Source organism: Manacus candei, unplaced genomic scaffold (assembly GCF_025592945.1).
Source record: "Manacus candei isolate 608988 ecotype Guabito, Panama unplaced genomic scaffold, ASM2559294v1 h1tg000031l, whole genome shotgun sequence".
Classification (NCBI taxonomy): Eukaryota; Metazoa; Chordata; class Aves; order Passeriformes; family Pipridae; genus Manacus; species Manacus candei.
In genome coordinates, this window is record NW_026138079.1 from 1,578,510 (window position 1) to 1,597,476 (window position 18,967).

General features: G+C 45.8%; 1 protein-coding gene across 1 annotated transcript in view; it reads left to right on the forward strand.

Moving 5' to 3' along the window:
• Positions 1–7,517: 7,517 nt before the first annotated feature.
• The window catches only part of CLIC6 (chloride intracellular channel 6), a 28,628-nt gene continuing 17,178 nt past the window's right edge, over positions 7,518–18,967 (forward strand). Inside the window, exons 1-2 of the mRNA XM_051791203.1 lie at positions 7,518–8,186; positions 8,286–9,590. Of these exons, the coding sequence (XP_051647163.1) occupies positions 7,647–8,186; positions 8,286–9,590 (1,845 nt within the window). The 5' untranslated portion in view covers positions 7,518–7,646. The remainder of the gene's footprint in view (positions 8,187–8,285; positions 9,591–18,967) is intronic.

An 18,967-nucleotide genomic window follows, 5' to 3' on the forward strand; every position in this document is an offset into this window, starting at 1 on the left:
CTAAAAAAGCTCTGTTGGATCTAACTGAGGCTTCATAGACTTTTTATAGACATATATATTTAAAATATTTTAATAGATTATATATTTGTATTTTATATTTAAATATATATTTATATTTTTATATTTGTATTTTATATTATATGATATATATTTATATATTTATAATTATATTTTCTAATATATATTTTATTATATATTATTATATATTATATATATGAATATGTATATTTATATTTTATGATATATAAATATAAATATATTTATATTTTATAATATATGAAATATATATTTTAATGATTTATATATTTTAAAATTATTAAAAATATATTTTAAAGCAAAAAGTGAGAAAAGTAGAGTTTATAAGACGGGGAAAAAAATCTCTCTTGGAGCTTAAAAAAAATTTTGAGTTATTTCCAGTTCCACACTAAAAAGCTCTGTTGGATCTAACTGAGGCTTCATAGACTTTTTATAGATATATATTTTTAAATATTTTAATATATTATATATTTATATTTTATATTTAAATATATATTTATATTTTATACTTATATTTTATATTATATAATATGTATTTATATATATGTATTTATATATTTATATTTATACTTTATAATATATAATATATAATATAGACTTTATATATATATTTTAAATATTTTACTATATTATATATTTATATTTTACATTTAAATATATATTTATATTTTATAATATATAAAATATCTATTTTGTATATTATAAATATCTATTATGAATAAATATAAATATACTATAAATATAAATATAATTTTTAAATATAAATGTAAATATATATTATTATATATTATAATTTTATATAAATATATAAATATATAAATAATAAAAATATAATTTATAAAATATATATTTTATGGTTTTATATAATATATTTTATAATATATAAAATATATATTTGAATGCGTTATATATTTACAAATTATTTAAAATATATTTTAAAGCAAAAAGTGAGAAAAGCAGAGTTTATAAGACAGGAAAAAAAAAAGAAATATGACCCACTGGGTTTCTCTATTTAATTTTGGTTGCAGAACGAGTCACGGCTTTGGAGTTGGAATTGGGAGGAATTTGGAAGTGGAGGAGGGAATTTGGAAGGATCCAAAGCCTGGAGTTGTCCAAAATAAAACCGAGCTCGTGGTGCTTGTTAAGCTGGACTTAATTCAGTGAGGAAACAAAACAACATTCCAGGACATTCTCCAGACCTTCCAGGACCTCGATGCTTCCAAGTTAATTCCAAACCACCGTTTTATTGGAAACTATTTATTTAGAAATGTTTTATTTCAAAATGATACCTGACAATAAAAAAAACCCAACAAAACCCCCCAAAAACCACAATAAAAATAAAACACGTGTTTGCTGCCTCACCCGAGGCACGTGGAGGGGGTTAATTCTTCATTGCAGCTGTGCTTTTAAAGCAAAATGTAAGGAAAAGGTGGGGAAAAATGGGAAAATCAAAGATTCTTTTGGAGGATGAGTGGGTTTTAAGTGCTCAAAAAATAGAGGGGAAAAAAAAATCGGGGTTTTGTTGGGTTTTGAAAGCTTTGTTGTCAATATACTCCTGTTTTTTAACCTGCTGGGGAAGGATTCAGGATTAAATCAGTCGGGATTTAAACCCAGGCTGCTCTGTGGGATGTTGGGAATTGAGGACCAGGAGGAGAAGGGGGCCTGGGATACCCGGAATGAAGGTGCATCTCCTTTTTCTCCTGGTTTTTCTGGAGGAAGGTTGGAATTCTGCGCTTCCCAGCCCGGCAAGGAGCTCTCCCCCTCCTCCCTCGCACATTCCCACCTTTCCCGAGGCAGCTGGGAAGGGAAGGGATTGCCCTTAATCAGCTTAGGGCTGGGAAGCTCAGAACTCTAAATACAGATGGCATCACCCCCCCAGCTGCTCTTCAGCTCCCTCTTATTGTGGGACACCCTCTCCGCCCCAAATTAATGGAATATCACCCCAAATTAATGGAATATCACCTCAAATTCTCCTTGGAAAACTAAGAAACCCAGGACAAACACAGCCTCTGGAAAGCAGGAAGAAATTCCAACCCTCCAATGGTGTTTTTCCACTCCCAACTTTGTCTTTTCTACTCCCAACTTTGTCTTTTCCACAGTCGAAATAACATTTTAAAAACATTACAGAAAATATTTATGAAGTTTCGGGGTCCTTATTTTTTTCCATCTCCAAGGGCTGAGCATTCGTATTCTTGTGTGAATATTCATAATATTATAGTCATAATATTATGGGAAAATCGAAGATTCTTTTGGAAGATGAGCAGGTTTTAAGTGCCTAAAAAATAGAGGGGAAAAAAATAGGGGTTTTGTTGGGTTTTGAAAGGTTTGTTGTCAATATACTCCTAATAGTCATAATATTATAGTCATATTATACTCCAATAGTCATAATATTATAGTCATAATATTATGACTATATTATATTATATATAATATTATAGATATATTATATATTATAATATTAGATATATTATATAGTATATATATTATATATATTATATATTATATATTATATATGTTATTAGTCGTATGTAATATTATAGTCATAAATCAGTCGGGATTTATATTCATATATATTCATATTCATATTCATCAGTCGGGATTTATATTAATATTCATAATATTCTATTAATATTCTCACATGGGATAATGTTTTATACCACAAGCAATTTGTGGAAGTTCCAGTTAAACCCTCGGACACGGGGTTTGTACCTGGCTGTGTTTAATCTGACAAATCCCTCCAGGGAACACAATTGAATGCCACCCAAATTCCAGAGGCTCTTCTTCCCTCTATTTCCCACAAAACACCCGAAGATAAAGGAATTTTTTCTTTACCTCCGGCTGCTAAAAAAACCTCAGCTTGGACCTGCAACAACCTGGACAGCCAGGGAAGGAGAAGAAGCTCCAATAATCCAAGCGAGCAGCGATTAATTAATTAATAACCCCCGGGGATAAAACTTGTTCCCTGCCAGACTGCGAAGGGATCTCGGTGTTGTCACTAATGTTTAACGTCTGGGGGGTTTAATTACCTGCGCTCATCTTTTAACTGGGGAAGGTGTGAATTAATCCTGCCCGGAGCCGGGGAAAATCATATTTATTAGCCGAGGAGCTGCCCCAGAGACAGATGGGGCGTAAAGAGCTTGGAGATGGAGCGGGAGAGATTAATTGTAATTAAGTGGCGGAGGCGGAGGGGGAGAGCCCTGAGCGCCCAGAGCAGCCCGAGCGCCGGGATTCCACCGGCAGGGAGACGATGGGAATGTTTCCAAAGCTGCCTTTGGGAAACCGGGATGCCGGAGGGTGACAAGGAGCAAGGAGGGGCTCCGATTTTATCTCTCTGGCTCGGGAACCTCGTGGAATGGGAACCTCCAAATTGGAGTTCTGGGCTCCAGTAGTTTTACGGTTTGAGAGTTCTAAAATTTGATTTTCTAGTTTAAACTTCCTCCCACATCTCAACGTAGTGTGAGATGGTTTTTCAGATACTACACAATGGGGGGAAAGGGAATATACTACAATGATTGTACAAATAAATATTACAATACATTATATACAATCTTAGTTATCTCTACTATGGTATAAAAGTATTGACAATGGATCAAATCTCTCTTGTAAATATTTTTCCCCTTCCCCCAATAACGAATGGTTGTGTTTTGTCTGAAAACTCTACGTGGGGTGAAAAAGGTATCAAGTCCATACCATCACTAAACCCTCTCACAGGGGCAAACTGTGGGAGGGGGGCTTGAACTTAAAAATTAGATTCTTGGGAGTTTCAAACCACCAGGAGCAGAAGGACAAAAAATCTCTGTTCGTGGACTCGAGTTAAAACGCAGCAGGTTCTGATCCAAACTCTTCCTTCAGCCCCCCATAAAAGCGGTGACCCGGAGTAAATTTGTCCCCTCCGAAGATAATCGACGACTGTTGTCCTTAAAGCTGTTAGTCCTTAAACTCTGGATATTTAAAGAGCTAAGCTTTTGTTAGGCTTAAACGAGCGCTGGTAACAATCGGGGACTGTTTATCACTGAAAGGGGGTTTTTTGTTGTTGTTGTTTTTGGCCTTGAAATCCTCCCCTCGTGGAAATGGAGAGCAGGGAAGAGGTAAAGGAAGGAAAAATGGGCTCGTGGTGTTGATGGCTAAGGGAAGGGGGCACAGCCAGACATCTCTCCTGTGCTCCCAGCAGATCAGATCCCGGGGCAAACTTGGGAGGGACTGGGCTGGCAGGGCCTGTCATAGAATTCCTGAGCTGGAAGGACCCCCAAGGATCATCCAGTCCCAGCCCTGGCCCTGCCCAGGACACCCCAACACTCCCTCCTGTCCCTCAGAGCGTTGTCCATAACCATCCCCAGCTGATTTCGGTGCTGTGTCCATAACCTGCCACCAGTTCTGCAAAATTCCCACCATTTCTATGCCAGGAATGTTGCTTGGTTGTTCCTTCCCACCCTAAAATCCTGAGCTGAGCCTTGTTTTTCCAGCCAGGGGCCTGTGACAGGTCGGGGACTTCATGGGATGGGCTCTGGGTCATGTCTGAAAGTTGTGGAAATGGGACTTGTGTGACACCTGGGGAACAGCCCAGCAAGGACAGGGAGCTGCTGGAGAGAGGCCAGAGCAGGAACCAAGAGGATCCCAGGGCTGGAGCAGCTCTGCTGGGAGGAAAGGCTGGGAGAGCTGGGATTGTTCAGCCTGGAGAGGAGAAGCTTTGGGGTGACCTGATTGTGGCCTTGCAGGGCCTGAAGGGGCTCCAGGAAAGATGGAGAGAGACTATTTCCAAGGGATGGAATGGCAGGACAAGGGGGAATGGCTTCAAACTGGCAGAGGGCAGGGAGAGATGGGATATTGGGAAGGAATTCCTGGCTGGGAGGGTGGGGAGGCCCTGGCCCAGGTTTCCCAGAGAAGCTGTGGCTGCCCCTGGATCCCTGGAAGTGTCCAAGGCCAGGTTGGACTTGGAGCAACCTGTGCTGGTGGAAGGTGTCCCTGCCCATGGCAGGGGGTGGAAGGGGATGATCCTTCAGGTCCCTTCCAGCCCAAACCATTCCATGCTGTGGCCAAGCTTCGGGCCAAGGGTTAAGAAGGATAAGGAAGAGTAAACCAATATTATCAACACAGCCATGACTGAGTTGTGTCATTCTACTGATACCAAACCCCACAAGAGACAAGGGGGAAAATCACCTTAGGATGGGTCCAGCTGCAAGACCCCCATTGTCAGGTGCTGAGCCCCTGTTCCTAAACCTTCATGAGCTCCTGTTCCTAAATCTTCATGAGCCCCTGTTCCTAAACCTTCCTGAACCATTCCTAAATCTTCCTGAACCCCTGTTCCTAAATTTCGTGAGCCCCTGTTCCTGAATCTTCAGGAGTTTCCGTTCCTGACTCTTCCTGAACCCCTGTTCTTAAATCTTCAGGAGCTTCTGTTCCTAAATTCCATGAGCTCCTGTTCCTAAATCTTCCTGAGCCCCAGTTCCTAAATCTTCATGAGTCCCTGTTCCTAAACCTTCATGAGCCTCTGTTCCTAAATCTTCCTGAACCCCTGTTCCTAAATCTTCAGGAGCTTCTGTCCCAAATCTTCCTGAGCCCCAGTTCCTAAATCTTCATGAGTCCCTGTTCCTAAACCTTCATGAGCCTCTGTTCCTAAATCTTCCTGAACCCCTGTTCCTAAATCTTCAGGAGCTTCTGTCCCAAATCTTCCCAAGCCCCTGTTCCTAAACCTTCATGAGCCCCTCTTCCTAAATTTCATGAGCTCCTATTTCTAAATCTTCCTGAACCCCTGTTCCTAAATCTTCCTGAGTCCCTGTTCCTAAATCTTCCTGAACCCCTGTTCCTAAATTTTCTGGAGCCTCTGTTCCTAAATTTTCCAGAAGCATCCCTTCTGACCACAGCAGCCTCCGTTCCGTTGTCTCCCTACCAAAGCACCCCGGGGCAAACACAAAAGAGCTGCAGGATCATTCCTTTACTTGCCCCTTTTTTTTTTTTGGCTGAGCAGGTTTTTGACCTGCTGGGATGATTTATTCCATAGGATTTCCCACCTCCCGTGGGCTGCACCTTCCCCCTTCCCACCCATTCCAAACCCTTGTTCCGTGTCCCCTCTTCCCCTTCTCAAATATATATATAAAAAGTGGATTTATAGACACTGATGTAGAACTGTTTAACTGCATTTTTTTAACTAGGGTAGCTCTGGCAGGTAACTCTGCCTCCACTCTTCTGCCTGCACCCAGAAAATGAGGATTCTTTTCCTTTACCCAACGGAAAAGTTGTTTCTTTCCCACCCCATTTAAATGCGGACTCACGGAGGATCGAGGCACGTGAATGAAAACCACTTATAAATATGCAAATCTCGGTGGTTTGTTTTTCTACACGGAGTGTTTCGATGTTCCCTTTGACGAGGGAACACGTTTCCCTCCTCGCCGATGTTTAGAGCGGCTCAAAGGCTGATTTCCCGGATTTTTTTTTTAACGGGTTGTCGAGGCCGTGGCGGTTCCAGACGGTCAGAGGGGTGGGTGAGGGTGTGAGAGGGGTGTCTTCATAAACCTGGATTTGGAAAACGGCACCTGCCTCCTCGTCCTGGCGGCCGGGAAAGCCTCGGGCAGCAGGTGAGAGGAGCAGGGACAGGGGGGTGCGGGGACACCGCGGCGAGGGTGCGACAGCCCCGAAGGGGGGAAGAAAAGGGGTTCGGGGGGGTTTGGGGTGCCAGGGGATGCCCGGGAGGGCAGCGGGTGCTTGGCAGGTGTTCCTTTTGCAGTGGGGTCGCTGGAGGGGGGGACAAACACACACACACACGCACACACAGAGAAGCTTTTTGGGCGGACCCCCCGCCACTGCCCATCCAAAAAATCGCTGGAGAAGGGACTGAGCGGGGCGAGGAGCGGCGGGAGCGGGGAGAGGCTGTGCCGTGTGCGGGGGAGGTGCGGGAGGAGGAGGAGCGGCAGAAAGAGGAGGTGCGGGAGGAGGAGGAGGAGGAGCGGGGCACCGTCGGCCGCCGCCCCGGGGGCACCGTGCGCAGGCTCCGCCTCCCCCCGTCCCGTCCCCCCCGTCGGTGGCCGGCGCTGATCCCGCCGGATCCTGCCCTGCTTCCCGCTCGTCCCAGCTCGTCCCCGTTCTCCGGGATGGCGGAGAGCCCAGGGCGGCCGCCGGAGGGGAGCGATGTCCCGCGGGGAGGAGGAAGAGGAGGAGATGAGGAAGCGCAGCCCGGGGTGACCCCCGAGGGGGCGGCGGAGCCCCCGGACCCTCCCGGTGAGGGGCCGAGAGGGGGTGCGGGGCTGGAGCCCCCCGGGGACGGCGCAGGGACGGGGAGCGGATCCCCCCAAGGACCGGGGGGATCGGGAGAGGAGCAGCGAGCCCCCGGTGGCGACAGCCCGGGGGGCTCGGAGATGCCACGGGGGGAGCCGGGAGGGGCGGACGAGCCCGAGGGCTCCGCGCCGGGCAGGGCAGAGCCCGAGGGAGAGGCGGTGGCAGCGGCGGGGACGGGGGATGGAGAGGCGGCAGCGGCGGGGACAGAGCCCCGGGACACGGCCGAGGGGCCGAACGGGACAGAGCCCGAGGACGCGGGGGTGGCCCCGGCGGGGACGGAGCACGAAGAAGGGGCCCCGGTAGGGAAAGAGCCCGAGGACGCGGCCGGGGCTCTGTCCCCGATGGGGACAGAGCCCGAGGACGTGGCGGTGGTCCCGGGGGGGGCAGAGCCCGAGGGGGCGGTGAGGGAGGAAACCCCGACAGAGAAAGAGCCCGAGGAGGCGGTGAGGGAGGAAGCCCCGACAGAGAAAGAGCCCGAGGAGGCGGCGACAGTCCCGGCAGAAGCAGAGGGGACAGCCCGGTCGGGGACAGAGCCCTCAGAGGCAGAGGGGACAGTCCTGTCGGGGACAGAGCCCGGGGAGGGGACAGTCCCGTCGGGGACAGAGCCCCCAGAGGCAGAGGGGATAGACCCGTCGGGGACAGACCTTGGGGAGGCAAAGGGGACAGTCCCGTCGGGGACAGAGCTTGGAGAGGCAGAGGGGACAGTCCTGTCGGGAACAGAGCCCCCAGAGGCAGAAAGGACAGTCCCGTCGGGAATAGAGCCCGGGCAGGCGCTAGGACTGGCGGTCCCAGAGGGGACAGAGCCCCGAGAGGCGGAGGGGACAGAGCCCGGGGAGGCAGAGGGGACAGTCCCGTCGGGGACAGAACCCGGAGAGGGAACAGTCTCGTCGGGGACAGAGCCCGGGGAGGCACTAGGACAGGCGGTCCCAGAGGGGACAGAACCCGGGGAAGCAGAGGGGACAGAGCTCGGGGAAGCAGAGGGGGCAGGCCCCCAGGATGAGGTGCAGGAGGCAGCCCCGACGGGCGCAGTCCCTGAGGAAGCGCTGGGAACAGTCCCCGGGGATGTGCGGGAGGCAGCCCCGAGGGAGCCGGTCCCGCAGGATGAGGGGCGGGAGGAAAGCCCGGCTGGGACAGTCCCTGAGGAAGGGGCGGCCCCGGCGGGGACAATCCCCGAGGATGCGGTGCGGGAGGAAAGCCCGGCTGGGACAGAGCCCGAGGATGCGCTGGGGACAGTCCCAGAGGCTGAGGGGCAGGAGGGAGTCCCTGCGGGGACAGTCCCTGAGGATGCGGGGCGGGAGGGAGCCCCGTCGGGGATAGACCCGGAGGATGCGGTGCGGGAAGAAGCCCCGGCTGGGACAGGGCCCGAGGAGGTGCGGGAGGAAACCCCGGCAGGGACAATCCCTGAGGATGCGGGACAGGAGGAAACCCCGGTGGGGACAATCCCTGAGAACGCAGTGCAGGATGCGGCCCCCTCGGGGACAATTCCTGGGGATGCGGGGCAGGAGGAAACCCCGGCAGGGACAATCCCCGAGGATGCGGGGCAGGATGCGGCCCCCTCGGGGACAATTCCTGGGGATGCGGGGCAGGAGGAAACCCCGGCGGGGACAATCCCTGCGGGTGCGGGGCAGGATGTAGCCCCACCGGGGCCAATCCCTGAGGATGTGGGACCGGAGGAAACCCCGGCTGGGACAGTCCCCGAGGATGCGGGGCAGGATGTGGCCCCGCCGGGGCCAATCCCTGAGGATGCGGGGCAGGAGGAAACCCCGGCGGGGACAATCCCTGCGGGTGCGGGGCAGGATGCAGCCCCGGCGGGGACAGTCCCCGAGGAGAGAGCTGCCCCGGCGGGGCCAATCCCTGAGGATGTGGGACAGGAGGAAACCCCGGCGGGGACAGTCCCCGGGGATGCGGTGCGGGAGGAAGCCCCGCCAGGGACAATCCCCGAGGAGGGAGCGGCCCCGGCGGGGCTGGAGGAGGCTCCCGGGAGCCGGGGGGAAGCGGAGCCGGCGCTGGAGCCCCAGGGCGCTCCCCGGTCTCCGGGCGGCCCCGACGGCGCGGACGGAGCGGAGCCCGAGCGGGGGACAGGAGCGGGGGACGCGACCCCCGAGGCAGCGGAAAGAGGGGCCCCGGACCCCCAGAGCGAGTGGGGTCGGAGCCTGAACGGAGTGAGGGGTCGGGCGGAGGACGAGGAGAACGAGACGGGCTCGCCGGCAACCCCCGAGGAGGAGGAGGAGGAGGAGGAGGAGGAGGAGGAGAAGCAGGAGCACGACATCTCCCTCTTCGTCAAGGTACGAGGGAATATCCGGGGGGGAAGGGGGGAATTCCCTCTTCCAGGAGCCCCTGGAAGCTCCTGGGATGAGGGGCATTTAAATCCGGCAGGCAAAATCCAGCCTGGCTAAGGTGATTTGGTTATTAATGCCCGATTTAAACTCCCCCGTGGCTCCTCATTCCTTCGGGAATCGCCGGCATAGAGGAGCTGCCAGAGGATTTTTACACCTCCCAAAACAGGGAGAAGGGTTCACATCCCAGGGGCTGAGAGAGGAGAGGCTGGGAAATGGAATTCCCAGCGGGATCCGGGGGTTTCCTGCCGTGAATTATGGGTGATATTCGGATAACTGCCCCGAACTTTGGCCGGGCTGAATTCAGAGTCGGGAAACAACACCCGGGTCGGGTGTGTTTGGGCAGGGAAGGTTTTCGGGGTCATGGACAAAAAGGGGACAAAAATGCAACTAATTTCTGGTATTTTATGGATCAGAGCTTTAGAACTTCTTTCTAACCTGTGCCTGCAATCCCACCAAAATCACTGGAAACGGCAGCCATCCACAAATGGGAATATTCTGTGTGTAGGAACCACCCTGAGGGGGTTTCTTCCCTCTTCTTTGGCCCTTCTGGACTAAAAGCATGGGGCAGGGGGGGATATTTTTTCTCAGAGTGACCCTAAAGCTCAGGAAATAAAAGCAGAGAAGCAGAAGACATTTGAGACCTTTTCTCATGCACATCCTGCAGCTCCTGAGCTGGCTGAGGCTGCTTCTGCCAGCCAGAATTGGCCTTAAAATTGAAATTAAACTCAGTGCCAGCACACAGGTCATGGCAGAAAAACGTGGCCAAAATTAGAGAGCAACCCAAACTAAGAATAAAAGCATCTGTTGTGTCCCTGTGCCCCCAAATATCAGGATTTGGGAAAATATTTGTGAATGAATAAAGACAGAAGGAGGAAGGAGGAGCATTTTTGACTTAAGGCTGCCTAGAAAATAACCCCATAATTTTAGTGGAGAAACACTGCAAAGCTGGAATATTTTCCCTCCCCTGGAGCTCGATTTTGGGAGTGGAGACTGAATTAGCTCTTGCTTTCCCTCTGTCCTGCTCTTGGTAGCAGGAAAAGGGGTGTAAAAAGAGGGAGTCTGGAAGTTCTGGGCAGTGGCTTAAAATGGGTTTTAAGAGCAGGTCCCCAAGGCTGGGCTTAAATAGCTTTTCATGTGTTTTGGTGGGGAAAAAAAGGGGAGAGTGGATTCCAGTATGGGTCAGGGTGGACTCTGGAATTTGGGGATTACTGTGTGTTTAATTCCACGTGCAGCCAGGGCTGATAATATAAATATATTATCCATGATCTCCCTGATCCTTCAAACCTCTGTTTGAAACTTCACCCTCCTCTAACACCACTAGAAACTGGGGAGTGACTACTGGGCTGGTTAAAATTAAAATGAAATTCAATTTAAATTAAAATTGCAATTGTGGCCTGGCCTGGCCCTAATTCCTTGCTTGTACCTGGTTCTCTTTGTTGGAGAGAAATGTAAAAATAAGGCCCATAACAGGAGAAAATGCCCAGGAAAACCATACAGGGATAGAGCTGGAATGATCCTGGCAGCTTCCCTACCTGGGAACACGATACAAGGCCAAAATTAAAATGCTTGGGGGTCTTTTCAGTCATAAAGTAAATAAAGTAATCAAGTTTTAAGGCTCAGGAAGAGAATTCCTGAGGCTCCTTGGCTGGAAGAGCAAAGCAAGGTCAGAATTCCTTTAAATCTTCCACGAGCTGCTCCCTCCGTTTCCATTTCCCAGGAAACAATATCTTATATTTTCTTTAGATAACCAAACTTGATATTCCTGGTGTCCTCAAAGGCAAATGTTCTCAAAGGTCACCCAGATGTCCTTTGCAGTTGGTCCTTTGGGAATTCACCTTGTGACGTCTCCAAAGGCTTTTTTTTCTCCCTTTATTTATCAGGAAACTTCTGTAGATGCCCTGATTTGACCCTTAAACAGAGTCAAACTCTGACTAAAATGACTCTGGTAATTTTAAGCAATGTCAGATTTACCTCTGACTTAGAAGTTTATTTCTAAATTAAAATGATTATCTGATTATTTATACGTAGAGGACTCAACTGCCAGAATCACAACAGCAGATTTCATAATTCCCAGGGTTTCTTGGGATTTATCTGTGCCAAACAACCCAGTTGGAGCACAGGGCCTTCCCTGGGATTGCTCATCTTCCAGAACATTCCTTCCTTGGTTTCAGGGTTAGATGGATCACAGCAAAAGCTGACCATGAGCACAAGGTAATGGATTTTATCCAGTGAAAAGCAACGGGATTTATTCAGTTTTGGGACTTTTTGGTCACCAAATCATTTCTTTTCGTTCAGGGAGTTATTTCATTCCTAATATTTCACTTGTCTGAAGCAGAATTTCCTTGCACCATCCCTGAGATATCCTGGGCTGACTTGACATGGAGCTGGGCAGAATTATGAAAAGTGCTGATAAATGAGGATTTAAAAGCTTTACTGGGAGAAAAAACCCATGGGAACAGCAAGTTCTGCCTCCCTGCCCCCAAAACCCACGGTCACTGTGTCCAACTTCAGTGGTAATGGGGGTTTCATATAAAAAAAAATCTCCTTTTCTGGGCTTTATATATAAGTTAGATTTAAAATACCAGCTGAACTTCTGTAGGTAAAGGAGTCTGTGGGCAGCAGGAGCTCAAACCCCTGGAAAACCTCCTTGCCTGGACTGAGGGATTTGTGCCACACCTGGTGCTCAATATAATCATTGACAGTTCCATCACTGAGAGGTGTTTGGGCTTCAAATGTGGATTTTTTTGCTCCTCAGGGTGTAAAACAGTGGCTTGTACAGAGAATAACCCAGGCCCTGCACCAAAATCCAGGTTTATTGTCCTTTTTTAGTGCAGATTCCCACCAGGAGCTCGGTGTTTCAGCCACCTCAGGAAGGGAAATCAAAGATTTCTGGGTGGTCAGAGCTTGGATTTGATGGTCTCAGAGGTCTTTTCCCACCTTCATCCCGTGGTTCTGTGAAAGTTATCCCAGAACAGGGAGGAATTAATGCAGGAGCAGCACAGGAGGCTGGATCTGCCCACCCCAGTCCCCGAGCAAAGCTGGGCAGGACTGGGCTGCCCAGTAAGACCAGTGCAGCCCCACTGGGCTCTGCTGGTTCCCTCCTGTGTGTGAGCAGTGATTTGTGTTCTTTGACAACACAGAGCTGGCCAAAAAAAACCCCTGACCTGTGTTTGTGGTTCTGTTCCCAAGGCTTGGGACAAAGCAGGAAGTTGGCTCCTCTCCCGGGGAGGGGATTTGCCCTCTCACAGCTCCCTTATTTTATTTTATTTTTGATTCCAGCTGGAATATGGCAATTCCAGGTTCCCTAATGCAGCTTAAGAGGGGTTGGCATTCCAGATTCCTTCCATAACTCCTCGGGTTCCTGTGTGTGGTGGGGGCACCGGGACAGGGGTTTTTTTTTGAGGGGTAGAACTGGATGGGAACTGGATGGGCTTTGAGGTCCCTTCCAACCCAACCCATTCTGGGATTTTATGGTTTTAAAAATGGCTGAGGGAGCTGGGGGGGTTTATCTGGAGAAGAGGAGGCTCAGGGGGGACCTCATTGCTCTCCCCAGCTCCCTGACAGGAGGGGGCAGGGAGGGGGGTCGGGCTGTGCTGCCATGTCCAAGGGAAAGGAGGAGAGGGAATGGCCTCAAACTGCACCAGGGCAGGCTCAGATTAGGGATTACAAGCAATTTTTCCCTGCAGGAGTGGTCAGGCCTTGGAATAAGTGTCCCAGGGAGGTGGTGGAGTCCCTGTGTCTGGGAGTGTCCCAGAGGTGTCTGGATGTGGCCCTTGGGGCCATGGATTGGGGGTGATCCTGGTGGTGCTGGGTGAGGGTGGCACTGGATGATCCTGGAGGGCTCTCCCAACCCTGGTAATTCTGGGATTCAGAGAACTGACAGTCCAAGTCCTGTTCCAGAAAGACACAAACCAACAGAGAGAAAGAAGTGATCAGAAACATGAAGTTGCATCTAATTTATTTTTTTCTGTACGATCTCCTCATACTCAGAATCCCAGACTGGTTTGAGTTGGGAGGGACCTCAAAGCTCACCCAGTGCCACCCCCTGCCATGGGCAGGGACACCTTCCACCAGCCCAGGGTGCTCCAACCTGGCCTTGGACACTTCCAGGGATGGGGAGTCCTCAACCCCTCTGGGCAGACACTTCCTGGAATCATCTTTTTGTCCATATTTTGGAAGTCCTAAAACTCCCCGAGCACCCCGGGTTGTCCAGGCCTGGGGCATCTCTTCATTCTCAGGGCAGATCCCTGAGGTCTGAGGGTTTGTTTTAGGCCAAAAACACCCTTTTGAAATGAAGGCAACGTCCTCCAAGGTTCCTGGAGCTTTTCCTGCTGTTCTTTCCTCTCCCTCAGTGCCCCAGTAAAGCCCCTCACCGTGGGTTTGGCTTTAGGCCCAAGCTTAAAGTCCCGTGCTGGGTAAGCCCTTCCTTGCACAGGGAACCCTTTCCTGAGCCAGGAAAGGCACAGCTTGGAATTCCTGCTGCCTGGAACCAGCAGAGGCTCCTGGGGAGATCAGCCTGGGCCCAAATTCCAGCCATGCCCTCTGCTCCTGGAGCTTGGGCTCCTTCCAAAGGCTGCTCTTCCCTGGGATGGGCCCGAGCAGGGGCAGGGATGGGAGCTTTCCTTGGCTGCTCCTGCCTTCAGTCCCTAAATCCTGTGGGAGAGATTCTGTTTCTGCAGCAACTTCCCTGGAAATGTCCCCCAGGTGTCTGGATGTGGCCCCTGGGGATGGATTGGATGCATTAGGGGTGATCCTGGTGGCGCTGGGGAATGGTGGGACTGGAGGATCCTGGAGGGCTCTTCCAACCTTGGGGATCCTGGGACTCTGGGATGAGGTGATTGTCCTGCAGCTGTGCCAGGGAATTTTCCTGCCCCCTGTTGAATTTGAGGTTTAACTGATGTTTTTCATGTAGGTGAACAACAAACCCATCTCCAGGACTCACCAATGTAAAATTAGAGTGTGGTTAAGGATTTTGTGGGGGAGGGAAAGAAAGGGATTGCACCAATTAGTTGGAAAACATAACTAAATATAACTAAAATCATTAATAAATTCAGGGGCAACTTTGCAAATGGCCTTCCTGAAATAAAAATGGAATGAGCAGGGGATGGAATGAGATGATTTTTAAGGTGCCTTCCAAGCCAAACCATTGCATAATTCCATGATTCCATGTCTTCTCCCATTCCCAATCCGTTCACTCCAGCACTTTGCTGCTCCCTTCACAGGAAGAGGATTAAACAACCTCGTGATTGTTCCCATTCCACAAACAATTCCTCCTTTTTTTGGGCTCCTCACCTTGACAGGTTCCTCCCGGGGACTCTCTTTGGCCTTTCTTCCAGATCCATAAAAAAAAAATCACATTTCTGCCTCTTTGTGAGTTGAAATCCTGCAAGGCTGCCGGGCTGGATCATCCCTGGGCATCCCTTCCCACTCAGGATATCCCATAAAAAGCACGATTCCTACAAAAAGCAGGGAATTTCCTCTCCCTCTGCCTGTGCCCAAGTCAATCAGTGCCCTGTGAAGGTGCCAGGATTATTTTCTTGCTCGGGACTGAAGTGTCACCCCGTGCTCAGGACCTCGTGTGTGTGTGTTTCCATTCCCCTCCTGATTATTCCCAGAGGAATTATTCCCTGAGAAATTATTTGCTGATAAAAACTCAACAAGAACTGAGTGACCCTTTCCCAGCTGCCCTCAATGACACCCACCTTGGGGGTTAATTCCTTCCTGAAATTATTGGCTTCTCCCAGCAGACAGAAATTCCAAGGGGGGAAATTTCCCTTTATTTTTTTTTTTTTTTTTATTTCTCTCCACCTGCTGAAATTTTGGGGTGTTTGTGAAGGTTCCAAACAGAGCAGGAATAAAAACTGTCCCAGAGCAAAGTCAGCCCGAGCAGGGTTGGAGTCTCCCTGCTCTGAGTTATTCAGCTGGGGCACTTAAAAAGTTAAATATTCACTGGGGTTTCAGAAAAGCCCTCATTTGTGTGCTGGCAAATGGGTGACTTTTAAACCAGGGGCTGTTTGGGGAACAGTTTTGTAAAAAAAAATAAAAATAAAAATAATCAAGTTTCTTTTCGTAACGTGGCAGAGGAAACTCAAACCAGGATCAAAATAGATCCTAAAAAAAATATTATGGAGCTTGTGCTGCCTGAGGAAATAAAAAAATGCCACTGAGCCCTCAGGAAAAGCCTCTTTTCCCAGGATGGGCATTCCCCGGGATCCAGGACCTCAGGAACAGTCCCTGTGTTGAGGAATCTCGGGGTTGGAGCCGCTGGGTTTGCAGGGATTCGTTAAAAACCCCACTTTAATTAGAAATATTCCTTTTCTCCTCGTTTAACAAGGAGGGCAGAGCAGGATGGGGAAGAGCCTTGGACTGGAATTCAGCCCAGGAAGGGAAGGGCCTTATATCCAGTTTTTCACTGCTCTTCCAGGACACTTTCCCACTGGAGCTGATATTCTTTTTTATTTGAATTATTTTCTGTGTGGATCAAAACATCCCAAATTATTGGAGGTGAAATTCCCCCCCCCCATGCTCTTTTAACTTTCACTTTTCCCCCCTGATTTAATTTGGGAATGTCACTGGCAACTTATTTTCTTTACCCCCTGAAGCTGCATAAAATAACTTCTTTATTATTTGAGTATTTCCTATCTGCTTGCAGCACAAATCCCAGGTATTTTATACACAGAGTTTTTATATCTATGTAACTATATATATATAGGGTTTTTATACAGATATAACTATTAAGTTTTTATATAGATATAATGGTACAGTTTTTATATAGATATAAGTATATATATTAAATAAATATAACAATATTTAAATATATTTTTATACAAATATATATTTTATATAAATATTTTATATCAATATTTATGTATAATAGATATAGGAAACTATATATAAATATATAGTTTTATATAAATATAACTATATTTAAATATAGTTCATATAAATATATATGTTTATATGAGTATTTGGTATCAATATTTTATACAAATATTTATATATAATAAATATATGAAACTATATATAAATATATCATTTTTATATAAATATAGCTATATTTAAATACAGATTTTATATAACTATATATGTTTATATAAATATTTTATACCAATATTTTATATCAATATTTATATATAATAAATACATAAAACAATATATAAATATATAGTTTTTATATAACTATATTTAAATATAGGTTTTATGTAAATATATATATTTATATAAATATTTTATATCAATATTTTTATATCAACATTTATATATATGTGATAAATACATAAAACTATATATAAATATATCTTTTTATAGAAATATATTTAAATATAGTTTTATATAAATATATATGTTTATGTAAATATTTTACATCAATATTTTTATATAAATATTGTAATATATGTAATAAATATATAAAACCATATTTAAATATATAGTTTTTATATAAATATAACTATATTTAAACACAGGTTTTATATAAATATATATGTTTATGTAAATATTTTATATCAATATTTTATATCAATATTTTATATCAGTATTTATATATATAATGCATAAAATATATATAAATATATAGTTTTTATATAAATACAACTATATTTAAATATAGTTCTACATAAATATATATGTTCATATAAATATTTTATATAATTATTTATATATAATAAATATATAAAGCTATATATAAATATATAGGTTTTATATAAATATATCTATATTTAAATATAGGTTTTATATAAATATATATGTTTATATCAATATTTTATATCAATGTTTTATATTAATATTTATACATGTAATAAATACATAAAATTATATATAAATATATAGGTTTTATATAAATATAACTATACTTAAATATAGTTTTACATAAATATATATGTTCATATAAATATTTTATATAATTATTTATATATAATAAATATATAAAGCTATATATCAATATATAGGTTTTATATAAATATATCTATATTTAAATATAGTTTTACATAAAGATATGTTTATATAAATATTTCATATAACTATATATAAATATATGTGTAATAAATACATAAAACTATATATAGATATATCGTTTTTATAGAAATATAACTATATTTAAATATAGGTTTTATGTAAATATATATATTTATATAAATATTTTATACCAATATTTTACATAAATATTTCACACAAATATTTATATATGTAATAAATATACAAACCCATATATAAATATACAATTTTTCTATAAATATAGAGAGGTTTTATCCATAGTTTTGACACATAAATTGCAGCAGCACATCCGTGCGTTGCAGGGGGAGCAGAACTGAAGTGTAAACCAGGAGGTAGCACCAAAACACCAGTTAATCTGTTTTTCCCAGGCCCATAAAATATTTGGGAATACAAGCCCCCTTTGTTCTATAATTCCCTGCAAGAATTCCAAAGGGCCGCCGGAATTCCGCTCTCCCTGCAGAAGGCTCAGCCCCCTCATTAAAGGGGGATTAGGAGGAGCAGGGGGGGATTTAACCCCAATTCTTGTGACAGGATAAACAGTTTAAGAGCATTTGGGGCCTGCTCGTGACCCGGGAATGTTCCCGTGGATGCAGGGACAGGGCAGGAACTCCGGGGAATTTGGGGTTGGAATCACTGCTCTGGAACTGGGTGGTGACTCCCAGCTCTGATTTCTCCTCTGTCCACCTCGAGGGCTCCTGGTTTCCTTCAACCCTCGGCAGGTTTTGGGTGGGAAAAGAATCCTGGAAATTCAAATTTCTGGAGGAGGAGCAGGGGGAGGGATCAGCACAGGGGGCTCCAACCTGGCCTTGGACAATTCCAGGGATGAGCCAGGGGCGGCTTCTCCGGGCAACCCCTGCCAGGGAACCCTCCCAACCCTCTGGAGAAAGGATTGCTCCCTAAAAAAAGGGGATAATTCGTTCCCTAAAAAAGGCAACAAATGTTGCTTGGAGTGAGACACAACCCAAGCCTGACTCGTGAAACATGGAATTACCTGGGCAGGAAAATGGTCCCAAACTGGGCAAGAGGAATTTAAACCCTGCTCAGGTGCAGCTGAAGTTTGTCAGTCTTTCAATCCACAAGTTAATGCCCCTCTTTGTTTTCACATTTGCCTCTTTATTTTTACATTTTCCCTCTTTATATTCACATTTTCCTCTTTATTTTACATTTCCCTCTTTATTTTTACATTTTCCCTCTTTATTTTTACATTTCTCTCTTTATTTTCACATTTCCCTCTTTTTTTTTACATTTCCCTCTTTAGTTTTACATTTCCCTCCTTATTTTTACATTTTCCCTTTTTATTTTCACATTTCCCTCTTTAGTTTTACATTTCC